The 17,948-nt window shown below is 34.1% G+C and overlaps 1 protein-coding gene across 1 annotated transcript in view; it reads right to left on the reverse strand.

Annotated features, from left to right (window-relative positions):
- LOC136841082 (uncharacterized) overlaps nt 1-17,948 on the reverse strand; it is a 104,297-nt gene that overhangs the window by 76,762 nt on the left and 9,587 nt on the right. The window contains exons 2-3 of the mRNA XM_067108134.1: nt 11,685-12,106; nt 9,720-10,145 (exon numbers count right to left, since the gene is read on the reverse strand). Of these exons, the coding sequence (XP_066964235.1) occupies nt 9,720-10,145; nt 11,685-12,106 (848 nt within the window). The remainder of the gene's footprint in view (nt 1-9,719; nt 10,146-11,684; nt 12,107-17,948) is intronic.

A 17,948-nucleotide genomic window follows, 5' to 3' on the forward strand; every position in this document is an offset into this window, starting at 1 on the left:
GATGAAGACTGAGTATAAGCTTTTATAATTAACGGGACAGAGACCGTCTCGAGAAGACATTGCTGAGAAAATTCTGCATAATAATACTATTAAAGCAAGATAACCCAAAAGCATTAAGGAAAACAAGAACCCTGTAAACTTCGCAAACAGGTCATAACTGGAGGAGCGCAGGAGCACACGGGGCTTGGTAGGAAATGAGAAGGACGAAACTATTTCGAGGAAAAAAAAGTTAAGTATATCTTAGTTTAACCAGACCACTGAGCTGATTAACAGCTCTCCTAGGGCTGGCCCGAAGGATTAGACTTATTTTACGTGGCTAAGAACAAACTGGTTACCTAGCAACGGGACCTACAGCTTATTGTGGAATCCGAACCACATTATGACGAGAAATGAATTTCTATCACCAGAAATAAATTCCTCTAATTCTTCATTGGCCGGTCGGAGAGTCGAACGCTGGACCAACAGCGTGCTAGCCGAGAGCTCTACTCCCCCTACCGATGAAGAACTACTATTTCGAGGGAAATATCATTTAATGAGCGTTTAAGATACAGGCCTCTTTACAAGGGAAACTGCCTATAGATCGAGCAGGAACAGAGTAGGAACAGAGTTTACAGTTGTTACGCATTTAATGTACCGCATATTTGCTTATCCAAGTTTTAATACAAAACTCTAAGATTTGCTTAGAATAATTCCCACACGTTTCACATCCCTGTTACGTTTCTGTCGCCCTTTTGCCAAAACCAGACAGGAAAATGTAAAAAAATTTCCATGACTTATTCTATCACAGTAATTATGTTTGGAAGAATCAACATCAGCCAGAAACAAAAATTAATAACTAAAACAATACATGCAATAGTCTGATTTTCCTAGCATCCACAATGCTTATAAATTTCAGAATACAAGAAAATTGATCATAACAGTACATCGCTGTGCTTTTGAAATCGAAAGAGATAAATTGGAAAAGGAAGCAGCAACATACGATAAAAAAATGCCAGGCATAATTAGCTTAATGCGAGAATCCTTTAATTCAAAAGCGTGCTTTAATACGATTAAGCCTTCTAAACGTTCACTGATTATAAACAAATACAGCAAAACTTGTTGAAATTAACTATTTCGTAAAACTGAAAATAAACGCGAGCGTACACAACCTCTCTCCGCAATATGGGTGTAATTAAATTTACCTGATATGGTCTTAAAACCGTTAATAATAATAATAATAATAATAATAATAATAATAATAATAATAATAATAAATATGGTTACAAAATTCTGCATAGGAATAGTGGACGGACTGAGCTTCAGTGTGAAGTAAAACAGGTTTGGGGAGTTGTACGGATTGCGCTTCAGTGTGAAGCAGAATTACGCACCACCGTTATGGTAATAATGATTCGAAACAAAGGTGCCAATACTTCTATATGCTATAAATTCACTAAAGGCAACTTTTATACAGACGTGAGTTGGGCCAGTAATACCCAGTATCAGCGAAGGTACTGCATCTCTCTCTCTCACATGAGTCTTTTTGTAAATTTGCTTGTAAATATAAGAAGGGGTTACTGTTGTTTTTTGTTTTTGTCTTTTGCGATAGTATGTCGGTTGTAAATGTAATTTTACAAAGAAAATTGCAAAGAAATGTTAGAAAAAGCATGTAAAAGTAAAAAAAAAGTTACTGAATCTTCCTTCTCGTAAACTTACGTGAATATTTTACAACAAATATGCAAAAAATTGGTTACTGCTTTTATTTATTATCTGTTTTGATATTGTGTGAGCAGTAATAATAATTTTACAAAACCCAAAAAACTTATTTATTAGAAAAAACATATATAAGTTGGTAAAATTTACGATTGTCTTGTAGATGAGGCCCCACAAGGGGTTGTAAATAGTCATTTTCAACTTCTCGCAGAAGGTAGGGAAAATTTTTTAGAATTTTTTTATTTATACAGTGTGAATGTACGTGTCATTCCCTTTCCATAGATGTTATTTTTTTTTTATTTTGCCGACCTCAAAGTTTCCCCGGTCTGAGGTGCTGCACATTGATAAATTATGCCGTCCCTTAAGGGTTAACAAGTATTGTGAATGCATTACTAGAGTAATACTTGTCCTCACCATTACACCACAACCAATTTCTTTCAAAGAACGTTCTGCCAACTGAAGAAGACTGCACCAATACGGTTCTTGTAAAGGTAAAGAACTTGGATAATAATTTTTCCCGATAAGATATGTTCATGAAACACAAAAGCCCAAGATGAGGGCATGAGGGTCATGTTCTAGATTACTAGGTCATTAATACATAAGTCATCTGGAAGGGCTTCATTGTAGTATTTTGCAGCATGTAACTTTCTATCTGTTAAACTGTTTCGGTTCAGACAGACAAGAATAAGGGCAAACTCTTATCACCCACATGTATGTAAGCCGATCAACCTCTGTACGAAATTTGACAGCAATCCTTTCAGCCGTATAGAAGCTGTACAGATAAGTTTAATAGACACACTTAAAGACAGACGAACAGACTATAACACTTCAAGTACATCTACTATGATAATCTACCTTTTTAGCAGGTTTGACTAAAATTCATTCTAATTATGATAAACCTGATGATAAAGATAGTGTCACAAATGCTTATGGACAGAGAAGCATGCAATCTAGTCGAAAAACTGCAGTTTTTTTGCTGGAAGGGGCTTACAGAGTAGAGCATGATGCTGTGATATTCATTATAACCAAATCGACTTTGCTAATCATTCAAAATATATTTCAAAAACCATTCGACTTCATTGGTGAAGAAACGTATAACTGAATAACAGACCTCTGAAATACAGTCATTACTTTTTACTATATGCAGCTGAGCAAACGGAGGGGATTGTTATCACATTTCCTCAAGAAACAAATGTTAAACGACAATAAAATATGCTAAAGGAACAAAAATGGACAATATTGTTTTTAGTGCCGGAATTATAAAGGAACTGAGATTAATTTGCATACGCTGTATTCAACAAAAAAATCTCACTTCAGGGTACAAAACACTAAAACAATATGGAAAAAATAAAAGAAAAGAAACATTACCCTAAAGGTGTCCCTTGCATATCAAAACAGAGTAATGAATAAATGAGTGGATTAGGAAAGGAAGAAGGAAATGGCATATGAAACAAAAGCTGAATACTAAGTGGGATAAAAGGAGAGAAGTAATAAGAAAAATATATACTAAAACCCAAATAAAATAATAAAGAATCAACATAAACGATGAAAGAACATTTACAAGTAATAATTATATAAAGTGGGATAAACGGATACAGGGTATGTAAGAGGCTGAAATCAAATCGTTACTTTCTCAAACACGCACACACAAGTACACACACACACACACACACACACACACACACATACATATATATATATATATATATATATATATATATATATATATATATATATATATATAATATATATATATATATATATATATATATATATATATATATATATATATATATATATATATATATATAGTGTGTGTGTGTGTGTGAGCATGTGTGTCTGTGTTTGTGTGCGCGTGCTCTTTTACTAGATAATCTCACCTAACAGAAAATTAAATAAATTCCTTGAAACAGGAAAGAATTTGTTAATAAATGCTTGCACTTTAGCTAATACAATATTCTGCAAGGCACAAGACCCGGCCTAAAAAAGTCTCGTTAGGATAATATGATAATAAGGGCCGACGTGACAACAAAAAATAACTAAACAAAGTTAAATTATATGAGAATTGTGACCTACTGTTAAAACCCTCATAGACGTGAATATAACTGAAAACGGACAAGAGACACGTGCCACTAATAACACTTGAGAAGTTGAGACAATTTTGACCTAAAATGGAAATAATGTTTTGCTTCCTCTAGAGTAGCTAATATCAAAGAAAAATAGAGAAAAAAAAATTAAATGTTGTGACCGATGATTATTAAAGAATCCATGTTCTTACAGTCCATAAATATATATTTGGGAATTTATACGTATATGTAGTATGAATGCATGCATGTATGAATGCATATATGTTTGTATGTATGTATATACTCAAGGAACACTTAAGAGGAGTCCGGTTTGAATCTTATATATATATATATATATATATATATATATATATATATATATAATATATATATATATATATATATATATATATATATATATATATATATATATATATATATATATATATATATATATATTATAAATTTATATACACAAAATAAAAATAAACAAAAAGCACCGATACATGCAGAGGAACGTGCTAGAATGAAAAACTATCGTACACTGTCTATGTGATGGATGTGAGGCTTACGGCCATTGCGTAGGGTGATAATGTGACAATGCTGTGGAATTTGCTAGTATACAGTCCATCCTTCATTCATCAGTTACAAAATTAAAGCTTATGTGTTATTGGTATCTTGTTTTCTGTGGAGGAATACACTATTTGACGAAAACTGTTGTAGGTTTCCTATTGCTTGTGTTATCATATCGGCAAGACTGACGGTACGAGGAGAGATGTTCGAGACATTAGGTCTCAAACTTAAGGATAAATGTACCGTCTCAAAAATCCCAATACCTGCGCTCTACCATACAGAAATAAATGTATATTTTCCACCATTTCTCTTTTCCTCTTAGTTCGTGCCTTTCTTTTGAGATCGTATTATTCGTCTATGAGGTGCAGGTTGGGCGCTAAGCAGAGATTCTTCGAACGTGAATATACCGCTGTACCGAGTAACGAACTGCTAATGAATTCCAATCACATTGTCTATCATCCTGCATACAAGAAACAATATTAATCCTAATTAATGAAGAAGGAAGACAGTGCTTTATATTGATGTCTAGACAGTGGTCTAGACATCGCAAGACAAACATGTAAACATTGTTACAACATATAAAACCCCTATGCATGGTTTTAGTATAGGAAATCGTATTTCCAGAAGTTTGTAATACCATTTTCTTGAAAGTGTACGCAACATCTAAATGTCTATAACGTAAAAATTTATTAAAATATTATCAATAGCCTTTGTTACAGCATTACTTTGAGGTACTTTACATTTAAGAGAATAACACACAAGAATGGAATCGACACAGTCAACAGAAAGCCAGTAAATGACAACAATAGTAAACAAGTAAAAAATGCGGCGAAGTTTCTTCGGCACAATCGAGTTTTCTGTACAGCATATAATGTTGTATGAAGCTCTCAGCCACGGCCCATGAAACTCTCAGCCGCGGCCCATGAAACTTTCAGCCACGGCCCGGTGGTGGCCTGTGTTGTTGGTAATAATGGCGGTGCCAGACGCCAGATCATGGCTAACTTTAACCTTAAATAAAATAAGAAACGACTGACTCAAGGTTGAAAATAAAGTTCTTAAATGAAAACGTGAAATATTGAGTAAGGATAATAGTTGCATATAAGTTTCGATATATCACTAAAACATTTGGCTACATACGTAGATTATGTCAAGGTAATATAGAGGTAAAAATGAAAACAGCATCGATAAGAGCCATAACTCATATTGATGTTGAGTTTTTACAAAAATGAAAGTTGATATATTCTGAAATACCCTAACGTGTTATTATTATTATGCAAATAAACTGTAAAAATACGAAGCAAAATATTTCAGCAATTAATAAAAGCGAAAACATCCTGCTGGTACTAGATTTCCGTTTCATTAATTGACAATAATACATTATGAAATTGCAACTGTAATATATATAGTACTTGTGAGCACTCGCAGCAAATAAAAAGGTTACACAAAGTACTTTCATAGCACAGTTAACATTGGTACAAACCAGTTCAAGAAAAAATAAATTATGGCAAAAACAGACTTTTAAAGTTATAAAAAAAACTACTTATGTACAACAGCTTTGCATATATATATATATATATATATATATATATATATACTATATATATATATATATATATATATATATATATATATATATATATATATATATATATATATATATATATATGTGTGTGTGTGTGTGTGTGTGTGTGTGTGTGTGTGTGTGTACAATGTGTCGGGATATCACAGGGAAGTTACAACTCATATTTTTTTCCTGACGCACAGACATAGGGAATATGTTTAATGAAAGCGGATAAGGAACAGACAAAGTCATTCCAGTTAGTATAAAAAGTCAACCTGGGAAGACGGTCCGATTAAACTGACCCCGTGAAAGTAATCTCCACGATGTAAATTACTCCAAGGGGACGAAAGGTATCAATGACTGACTCTTGAACGAAAAAACAAGGAAACCTTCATCGCTCTTAGCTGACGAGATGTCTTCCTTTTTGAAAATTTTATATATTCTAACATTTAACCCCTGGTTAAAAATAACTTTGACCTTTCTAATGATAAGCATTTGACTATCTTTTATTTCACGAAAATTAGACCTATATCAAATACATTTACAAGATGAAGATGGCATTTTGAGATGTAAATAAATTTATATCATTGACATTTTCATTAAACTAGCAGGGTAAACTGTAACTTACGGCTTTGGTCCCTTCCTCACCTTGTTGGCCAAATAGTTCAGCTATGTCTTGCCCCGATTTGCATTATAATCTATAAAAAATGTCCTGTAATGCCTAACAATAATGTCAAGTGTTATTTAATTACGGTACGAGTAAATTCAATAATTTATCTTAATTAGTATGAAGAAGAAAACAAAGCATGAGACGTGCTACTTGTCAGTATCTGAAAAGAGCTGGCGATAAATCAACTATTATTCCGAAATACGGAAATATGATTTTCCAGTATCATTTGGTGAAAATTACACTCTATTATATTACAATATATTATATTATATTCATCATCCCGCTAGGGTAAAAGTAACAAATAACAAATGAATCTATGTAAAGATTTTAGCGAACATTGATATACCGATATAATGGATGTAGATGAGTAAAATCAAAACCATATCTTTTTCATAGTAGCCGGTATAAAAAATCTACGAATACATGCCGTTCATAGAACTAACAGATAAAGTTATATGACACATTTTCAATGTACCTACTGAAAGATCTTGTAAGTATATCACACACTACTAAGGTCTAAGATTTTCATGACAATGGTTCCGGATACGGGCAGCAAGTACTAATACGTTGATTACGAATTCACTGAAAGCAGAGAAATAATTTTGTATACTAATGAGGAAATTTACAGGTCTATCGGCAGTAAAGCAAAAATGAATTCTGCTTATATGCATTACACATTTACCTGTAAACTGGAATCAGCAGGAAGCAAACATTGATTTAAATGAGGATGTTATATAAAGTTCTCATCCTATTCGAATGATGATGCGACGGGCTTGATAATTTCTCTCTTTGAGATGAACGACAGCACTGGCCATCTTGATTGAAATATTGCAAGGGAAATTGCGGGGTAAATTAAACTTCTCTAGGATTAAAGGAATCCATTAATGAAGGACTGAGAAAAACACATTATCTAACATTTCAGCCCCAACATCAAACACTGCGATTAATCAATTCGTCACGGAGGAAAAGGAAGTGGCGCTAATGTCTGTCTCGGTCCCTCCGTCTCGCACTCATCAACACATGTAAGAATATTTATATTCTAATATATATTCAGACGCTAGTCTAGACAGTCGATGCATTTCAGACATGTCAATAACACACACACAAACACACACACACACACAGAGAGAGAGAGAGAGAGAGAGAGAGAGAGAGAGAGAGAGAGAGAGAGAGAGAGAGAGAGAGAGTAGCAAGTCCTAATCAGTTTATAAAATCGCCTTCTGGGTGGATTTCTATTTAGATTCCGATATCCCTATAGTGATAGACCCTAGGTCTATATCATTCCGCTGATCAAGCTAAAAACAGCCAAGCCATCTTCAAATTACTCCCCAAATTTATTTTCTCTGTTCCTTTTAAAACCCAATGATGCTTAATTCATGGAGCATCTGAGGACAATAAAAAATTCATGTGTGACAATCAACATTGCCACACACAGTCAACAAACATTAATAAACATGGAGTACGCTAATTATGATCTTTAAGAAATTTGTGAATGATGTTTAATGATGGATATCATGGTGAATAATTCAAAAAGTAAAAAAAAAAATATAAACATTTCCAAAAATAAATATTGTCACAATAAGTTATAAAGTATCAATCTTCATGGCGCATGTTATTATGTCTAACAAACTTGTGATTAATTATTAATTCTGAGGATAGTGGTGACTAATGAATTAAAAGGAAACACTACTGAGTGAAGCTGCATGAAAAAAGATTGATAGCGGCTAAAAATGGTTTCACTCACCAAAATTTGAGACGTTCTTGTCTTGTTTATTATTTCTGAAGAGTAGTCAATTTCATCCATCAATAGACGGGTAGGGGGAATTAAAGAGGGGTGGGGAAGGCCGGGAATGTTGATAAGAGTACACTGGAATTTCGTTAACAGTACGACGAGCTGATAACAAGGGCATGGCATGGTCTGCTGGCGATACAGGCCCAGTCGTCGTCAGTGTTTGGTAGTCTTCATGGCACTGAAAGTCGCATATATTTTTGAATTTTGTGCCTTTTGTTCTTGTTCTACTGTAGGTAAGAGACGTCTGCTCCAGCTCGCCTGCCATCAACAAAAGCTTTCGTGAGCCGCACACACTTGAAGCAGGCATCCTTCTTAAAGGGGCAAAAACTGATATTACGGTGGTGACTCAAAGTATTATGTAGCATTTTAACTCCACTCACGGAGGCATGAGGTATTTTTCGGATACTGCCTTGGTTTGTTTAAGCATGGAGGTGGCTGGTAATACCACGATGTAAGAATGAAAAGAGGTCAAGATAGGAAGGTACAATAACCCAGATACACTGTCAATCATGATTGTACAATCTTCGAGATTGCGCAAACAGTGTTTGAGCCCTACACTACTATGAAGTTTGTGCAATCATTAGTTGACTTCTAAAGCTTGTGGCGTGAAGATGAGCAAAGAGGCAGCGTGTATAGGCATTATTCTGGCTTTAGACGATGAGGAGGAAAGTAAAAGTAAGAAAAGAAAGATGTGGATGAAAGAGTTGTTCAAAAAAAGAAGTAAATTCACGCATGAAAATCTTCTACAGGAGTTGCTCCTCTCTGCCCCTGCAGATTACGAAAATTATCTACGCATGGACAGAGAAACTTTCATGGATTTGCTAGAAATAACTACGCCCCCTCATACAAAAAAATGGATACCAAGCTAAGGGATTCCATTTCAGCATGTGAAAGGCTTTCTAGTACTTTAAGATTCTTGGCTACTGGACAAACATTTCAGAACTAATGTTCACCACAGCTATCTCTCCACAAAGCCTTGGTGGTATCATCATGGAAACCTGTAGTGCTATTTGCACTGTATTAAAGGAATATATTAAGGTAGGTTAAATAAGGTGCAGATAACAAAAGTATTTATTAATAATAGTTAGACTACTAAATGACAAATTCTTTAACACCATCACCAAATACATAAGAAAATATATTTCCTTGGGAACAAAACCAGAAAAAAGGGGGGGGGGCGGATCCTAATGCCAATATGCCATAACGTATTTAGTTTTCCAAGCTGTACTGGGGATCGTTCAAAAGGTCTGACATTGTTGTGTAAACACGGACTCCAGTCGTATCTGTGATATTTCCGATTATTATATTACCCTGACTTGTGGATGCTCCGCTGTCAGAGGACAGTACAGAGATGGGCGGAAGACCTACTTTGAATATTATTTTCAGTAATCTTAACGCTGTGTCTATGCAATGTACCTAATTTTGCCTCAAAAAGAATATCATTAATAGCCTTCCTGGCATATATTTGCTGTTCTGCACTTATTTCCCTAAATTCTTGAGCCCAGCTCTTGGCCAAAATATCAATGGGGTCGTTACTTTGCTTGAGATATGAGCATGCAAGTGAGAGTGCTTCATAGCGTTTACTCTGCATATCCAATTTCTGTAATTTCTTGGGGACGTGTGAATCTACCTGCTGTGACTCACTGCCTAATGTGGAGGGGTCCTGCAAAACATGAAGGGAGATTAATATGAATATTTTTATTTCTTTATGCTTCATAAAAAATTTATAAATATTAAGATTTCTATTGGTTACTATATAATTTCTGGGTGCATGCAGGACCGACCTCTGCCAGACTAGGAAGTATGATAAATTAAAAATTCCAGTCAGGCGAAGTAGTCAGGTCAAAATAGCCTAATGCACCCAGAAAATAAAATATAGCCTTTACATTTTCCTAAAAGTTATTAAAAATATTGATCACGATAATGATGACTGATAGGATGAAAATGATGTATGGATATTAACGAGTATATCAATCTTATTCTTTCAGATCCCTAAAACAAAAATTGAATGGCTAGAAGTAGCTACAGCATTTGAAAGGACTTGGCAGTTTCCCCATTGCATTGGGGCAATCGATGGAAAACACGTGCAAATCAAAAAACCCATTGGATCTGGATCATATTATTTTAACTATAAACATACATTTAGCATTGTGCTAATGGCTGTTGTTAACGCTCACTATGAATTTATGATGGTTGATGTAGGTGCCAATGGTAGAGTGTCAGATGGTGGAGTGTTTGCTAACACAAAATTTGGTAGGAAAATGAAAGAAAAGAAATTGAGTATCCCAGAACCAACCACTTTACCCGGCTGCCCTGACGCTATGCCTTTTGTTTTCATTGCAGATGATGCATTTCCTTTACTGGATAACTTAACGAAGCCTTTTGCACACAGTAACTTAACCAAATCCCAAGCTATCTATAATTACAGATTATCACGAGGTAGACGCATCGTTGAAAATGTTTTTGGGATTATGTCAGCTCGATTTAGCGTTCTTTTGTCAACGATTAATGTGTCACCAGCAAAGGCTTCAACAATAGTTATGGCATGTTGCTATCTCCATAATTACTTAAGGAAACGAAATGCACAAGCATATCTAGATGGTTTAGATATTGAAGATGAGAATGATAAGGAGGTTAATGAAGCGAATGAGAGGTATGGCAACCAACCTATTCCACTGGCACCAACGTGCGCACACAATGAAACTTCATCTGCGAAATATATAAGGGAAGCATTTTGTAATTACTTTAATAATGAAGGATCTGTTCCCTGGCAAGACTCTCGGATTAACAAATAATGCATTAAGTTGATCATAGTATCTATACCATAGTCTTAACAAGAGTAGACGTTTGGGATGCAAACTTCTATATAGCAAGATAATACATTAACTTTTTTGATTGTTCATGTTTAACTCATGAACTGCTTTAGATAATTGTTAATAAGTTAATGGTTAGAGGGATATGTATATATATATATATATATATATATATATATATATATATATATATATATATATATATATATATATATATATATATATGAATTTACAACCACATACATATACACATATGCATACACACACATACACACACACACACATATATATATATATATATATATATATATATATATATATATATATATATATATATATATATATATATATATATATATATATATATATATATATATATATATATATATATATATATATATATATATATATATATATATATATATATATATATATAAACTTGTTTATGTTATTATTAATGTAAATGAATGGGTCAATAATTGATATATGTTGTTATTAATGTAAATAAATGGGTGAATACTTACAATGTTATCTATTGATTCCACATTGTCATCATCCCCATCATCCATACTTGACACTCCAGGTTGCTGGACCTCCTGGTCACGAAGGAATGAAAGGTCGTCGAAATACCACAATGAAGGCGTGTATATATCATCTACACCAGCACCTGATTTTATACTGTTGAGTACCTTTTTCAGTTCCCTTCGATAGTTCGAACGTAAAGAATTTAATTTCTTGGTCACTGTGGATCGTGTGGCACTAGGGTCTATTTCTCGCATTTTTTCTATTAATTTGACATAGCATTCACTTTTCAAAACTCTGTTCTTATATTCATCGCTTTTAATTTTCCACAAAGCAGGAAAATCTCTATAGAGATGAATAAACTCCCCCAAAATCTTGAGAGTCCTGTGCGCTCGCCATGGTACCAAAGAAAAGACTGAGCTGTTGGCGCAATAATCGCTACAGACTATCAGTCCTAATTGTGTAACTACTATGATTGGGCAAACACTACTCAATCATCTGCGCAAACTGTCAATCACACCTACTCACTAAAGGATATGCCTGCACAACCACTTAGATTGCACAATCATGATTGACAGTGTATCTGGGTTTAATGGTCGGTGATGTTCTGGTAATGATCCCTCTGCGTAGCCGTTTTAAGCAATCCATTTAGGGAAGTTTTCTGGGAAACTTCATTAATGATTCTTATAACTGATAAATATCTCATATTACTCTCTAGAATCACTCCTTTGAGTGTAAATTCCGAGAATTACCAAAAGCTGTCCCTAAATTTTTTTTTCCATATATAAGAAATTTTAAATAAATTCTGGAAGAACTTAAAATCACAGTGCTGTTAGGAAGTTGCATAAAAGTGAGAAAGTTAAGAACGCCACCATAAGCTGCAAAAGCTGTATCCACTTCAAAATAGTTTTTATATGTGGAAAAAGTGGAATCGTTAAATCAGACATATTTACTTACAAAAACAGAAACAAGACGATATTAGCTGGCGTAAACACAAATATCTTATATAAATACAGTAATTAACACTGCATATATATTGCAAACTTTCCACTTGAGCGTGCATTTAAAATGAAAAAACATTTAACCATAAAATGCTTTATTTAAAGAAAATCTCGTAACAGCTTGCTTCAAGGTTCCACACCAAAGCTCGTATTCCATCAGGTAGCGCTCCAACCAACATGCCATCAAAACAGCGTGAAATTCAAGCAAGACCGCACAACGCAGCAAATTGGTTGGCACGTCGCCATGCATACGCATACGTTTTAAGCCATGACTTTTGGGGGCGTCTCCGTGGATTCTATGCATTGTCCAATACAGAGGCGCCAGAAACATATTTGAGCAAGAAATGGATGGCACTCGGGAAGTGTCGGTCAGTGGATGAGGATTTCAGCATCGAAAAATAGAATTACTCAGGAAAAGTATCACGCTGAAACAAGGACTTTCACACTAATGCTTATCCGTTATCTCTCTCTCTCTCTCTCTCTCTCTCTCTCTCTCTCTCTCTCTTGTTCGCATGTCAAAGAACAATAAGCAAGATTGGTTGTTTAATGAGAATGAAAAGAAAAATAGGAAGGAAGGAAGAGGAATTTGAAGTTGCAATGATGATGGAAAACGGCAGAGAAAGAAGGGGAAAATTACGTGTGTGATGTAAAACATTTGTGTTGGACGAGAAATGAAACAGAATAAAAAGACGTAAGGAAAGCAGATGGGAAACGGGAGGAGAAAGGAAGTATAACAGACAGAAGAAACTACGAGTATGAATGAAAACAGGACGACACAATAACCACTTCACAGAAGAAGCCATAGAGCATTTCTAAGTAGTGGCGACCAATTCATTTTAAGCATGAATTGACAAACCTTATTACTTTACTAAGTCATTCTGAATTCTGGATTTACTTTTTTGACACCGGGTGGATTAGTAAAATACTATTTTATCGTCTACTTTGTCTATAAAAAGCAGGTCATTCTGTCTGATATATTACACATCAATTTACTGTGATCAATACGACTACAAATTATAAGTATAATGTTTCTTTTTCTTAGAATGAAGCAAGGACGTGTCAAATCAAACTGTAGCATGACGTGTTTTCAGTAAATTATGTCTAAAGGCCAAATTTTTAAACTTTTATTCCAAGAACACTTTTGTTAAATTTCAATGGTTGTGTTATACGGAGTTCAGTTTACATACCCAATGTCAAGTATTGTTTTCCTCTCTCTTTGGTATAAACATGCACACCCAAATATAAGCAGACACGCGTATCAAAACCAGTTCCCACACACCTTGGTCATTCGGGAGAAACGGAACAGTTGCTTTGTTTTCAGACAGAATTACCGAAGCAACTTTAAACTATTGCTGCAAAAAATGAAGAGCAGAAGAACGGAAAAAAGAGAACATAATGAGTACGAAAATAAAAAAAAAGTGAAAACAACGTAAAATAAAAGCAAAGCGTAAAATGTTCCTCACATTTTTCGGGTCACCTGTGAGTAGAGAATGAGAAGACTTAATCGAATTTTGCAGTGAATGAGCCATTGTTTAAAGGGTCATTTTTGCATCCGTATAAATAACTCTTTTTCTGGAGGAAAGGGCAAAAAGAAAATGAAGTATTCGAGTATAAAACAAGTTTGACACTTTAATGTAACTCGTCCACTGTGAAATTATTACAAATCTTTTCGTAATCGAATCCTTCCAGGGATGGAGATTTTATTCTGATGAACAAAGGAAACTTTAATAAAGTTAGAAATATATGAAGAATACAATGATAACAATGGTAAAACAGGATAAATTTATCATGAAATATAATTTAAAGCACGAATAAATACGTAATAAATGTAAAATGCGGTAAAAGGAACGGAGTTATTATTTTGTCTGACAAAAATAACCAGAACCAGCAATTACATTTTCTTTTAGCTATAAATGTTTACAGATTTATGATGTTCTTTAGAGAATCTTATTCTGGGCGTTCTTTATTAAATTACGTTTCATCGCACAAAACATTAAAAACAGCCATAAAAACAGTCTAGAGAAGATTCCGATACTAGCTAAGCAACTGATGTGGCAACACACTCATTTTTCTTGGATTCCAAATCTGGGAAGAAATTCAATCAAATTTTCATAATTTCTCTTTATATCTTTTTCTATTAACTAAACTGCTGAAAAGACGACCAGTTCTAGTGTGCGAGTTTAAAACTATCAATTTATTAGTTTTCGCTGGAATGAAGCGTATTTCTTTCCAGTTTAGCAGTTACTCTCGTTCCTATTTTGGCATCATTTGCGATGCTAATTTAGTGGCTCAACCCTTCCAATCTTCGATGTTATTCAAGATCAAATGCCACAGAGGAAAATGAATAAGAATAATATGAGCAACAGCATTACAACTGTGTGCGGAGAGTGGAGTTATGATAAATCGACGGCAATAGCAATAATAAAATCGAGAACAACTTTTGATAATTCCAGTAAATCTAAGTACATTTCTATGTATCTCGGGAGATTCAGGAACCTCTTTTATCAAGCCAGTCCACATATTCCAATGGTGCAGAAAACAAAATTTGCGCAGACTTGACAAAGAAGAGAGAATAAAGAGAGAAATAAATATTGACATGAACAAACACTAGTTAAGAAGAAGGCCGCAAAATAGTAGCGCAAAGTTAATAGAAAAGAAATATTACATCCACATACGAGTATATCCTAAGCTACGGGAATCTTGTTCATGAATGTGGAAAGACGCTGTATAGAAGCTCTGACACATCCGACTGCAAATAATTAACACAAGGTACCACGGATAACTTCGCATGTTTTTTCATTAGATACTTATATAAATATTTAAATCAAGAAATACTGAAAGTATTTCTTGATTGAGAGGAGATTACACAAAATGTGACATCTCTTGTGAGGCTAAAAACATCTCCAACGCTCTTCGAATACAAAAAAAAAAAAAAAGAGAGAGAGAGAAGAGCCAGAAAAACTTCAGAATGCTTTTGCACTCCATGAGTTTTCTCCTTAAAAATATCTTTGTGTAAAATAACAGGCCGAGGAAACACACTTAAATAGCTGAATTGTCTTTTTGAGAGCTTCTCCTCATACAGTGAATAAGGCAAAAATCATTTTAAGCGTATTTTTCATGTTATATCCGTCATTCAGAGTAAATTTCTAAACTTACAGTAGTTAATGACAAATATATCTGTCTTTCCAATTACATAAAATGGTAAGTGGTTCTGAACTACCCTTTCCCTCGTTTCTTTATCTAGTGTTCGATAGCATTTTTTATTACTGTTCTATATCTGAGAACTTAACTTGGTCTCTCTCTCTCTCTCTCTCTCTCTCTCTCTCTCTCTCTCTAGAGAGAATCAGTATTACCTTCTTACTATCTGACTGTATAAATTTACCTCTCTCTTTGAGAGTTGCTGCTAATCATCAGTGTATAAGGAAAACTTCGTATAGTTCATGGACTAAAGAATCTCTGGAATCTTTAACAGAAAAAATCTCAGTACCTTAGGAAAGTTCTGGTCTTCGTTGGCCTCTGCAGCATATAGAACTAAAGAACAGACTGTCCATTCAGAGACTTTAAAACCACAACTGCAAACAATACGTTTACAGTTAAGGTTTTCAAGTCTCTGAAGGGGTAGTCTGTCGGAGTTCTATATGATACGTATAAAGATATATATGAACAGCATATTTATGTGTGGTAAATAAATTCAAGTAAACTACGACTGTAATATGAACTATACATTCATTCAACTACTTGATATTTCCTTGCTACCATCGATATATTAGTTCTGTTTATATGCAATTACTGATCTGCTGTGAATGAATATATAGAAATATCAGCTCCTAAAATTGTTTTAGAATAAAGGAAAATAGTTCGGCGACTCAGCAACGAAATACTGAAACCATTTCCTACATTCTCTGGACTTCCACACGGCTTTCGTGATTTCTTGTGGGAACATTCTCACAGATCTCTTCACATCTCTCTTGCTCCCAGATTCCTTGCTTCGATGCATCCTCATCACGCGATCATGGCTGAAAAAGAAGAATTACTCTCTCTCTCTCTCTCTCCCTCTCTCTCTCTCTCTCTCTCTCTAATACAAAAACAGACATACACACGTAAACATACACACACACGCAAAATGCTAATTTTTATTACTTTACGAATTAATCATTATAGGTCAATGGTATTATTACGACGATTTAGTATTGCCTGGGATGTATTGATACGTGAAATCTGAGTGTTTTTATGATATATTTACTGTACTACTTTCAACGTCTGCCACTCTCGTCCCCAGCAACAAATATCATAGAATAATTAATCGAGCGAAGCACATAGGTTCTCGTTAGAAGCTCTAATATGGTGATATTTATCATCTTCATTTCAACGCGTAGGTGATATGATGAAACAGCGTACATGACCTCGTCTTCATGTCACGCATACACACACACACACACATATATATGCATATATGTGTATATATACATATATATACAGTATATATATATATATATATATATATATATATATATATATATATATATATATATATATATATACACTGTATATACCGGGTGAATACAGTTATATTAACTAATACAATTAAAGATTTATAAACGATTATTACATTTACAATCAAATTCTATTATATACAATACACAATAAAAAGGCACTGAAAATATAATATAATGTATATATGTATATATATATACATATATATATATGTATATATATATACAAATTTATATGTATTTATATATATACATATGCATCGAACTATATTCAATCCTTTTTTCATATAGTTCGACGTGTCCTCATGCTTTCCATTAACTATTCCGTTAAATATTCTTGAACCCGCACCCAGTCGGCCAATTAAAAAAAGACAGCAGCCTTGATGCCGCAGTTATCGCTTCTTCACTTTTCTAGTTAAATTTAGGTGTGTAATTCATTCTGAGGGACACTGTATTGGGAAACGGAATTACGCTGCTTATAGGAATGACGGAAGGGGGGTTGGGGGGAATGGAAGGCTGATAGTTCATTCATAACGATGGTAATTTCTTCTTCTTACTTTTTTGAATTCGAATATATGTGAAGAATTTATCACACATATTCTGTTATTACTAGTACTGCCAGCTACTGTCACGGAATTAAAAGTAAATATAAGCATCCAACCACACTCACATAATCTTTTTTCTTTCCCTAGACCTTGTATTTCCTCATCGCGACTACTGCTGTTTTTACTATATTTTCCGATGCCCTTATACCCATCAAACTTCTTT

This window comes from Macrobrachium rosenbergii, chromosome 8, assembly GCF_040412425.1.
Source record: "Macrobrachium rosenbergii isolate ZJJX-2024 chromosome 8, ASM4041242v1, whole genome shotgun sequence".
Taxonomy (NCBI): domain Eukaryota; kingdom Metazoa; phylum Arthropoda; class Malacostraca; order Decapoda; family Palaemonidae; genus Macrobrachium; species Macrobrachium rosenbergii.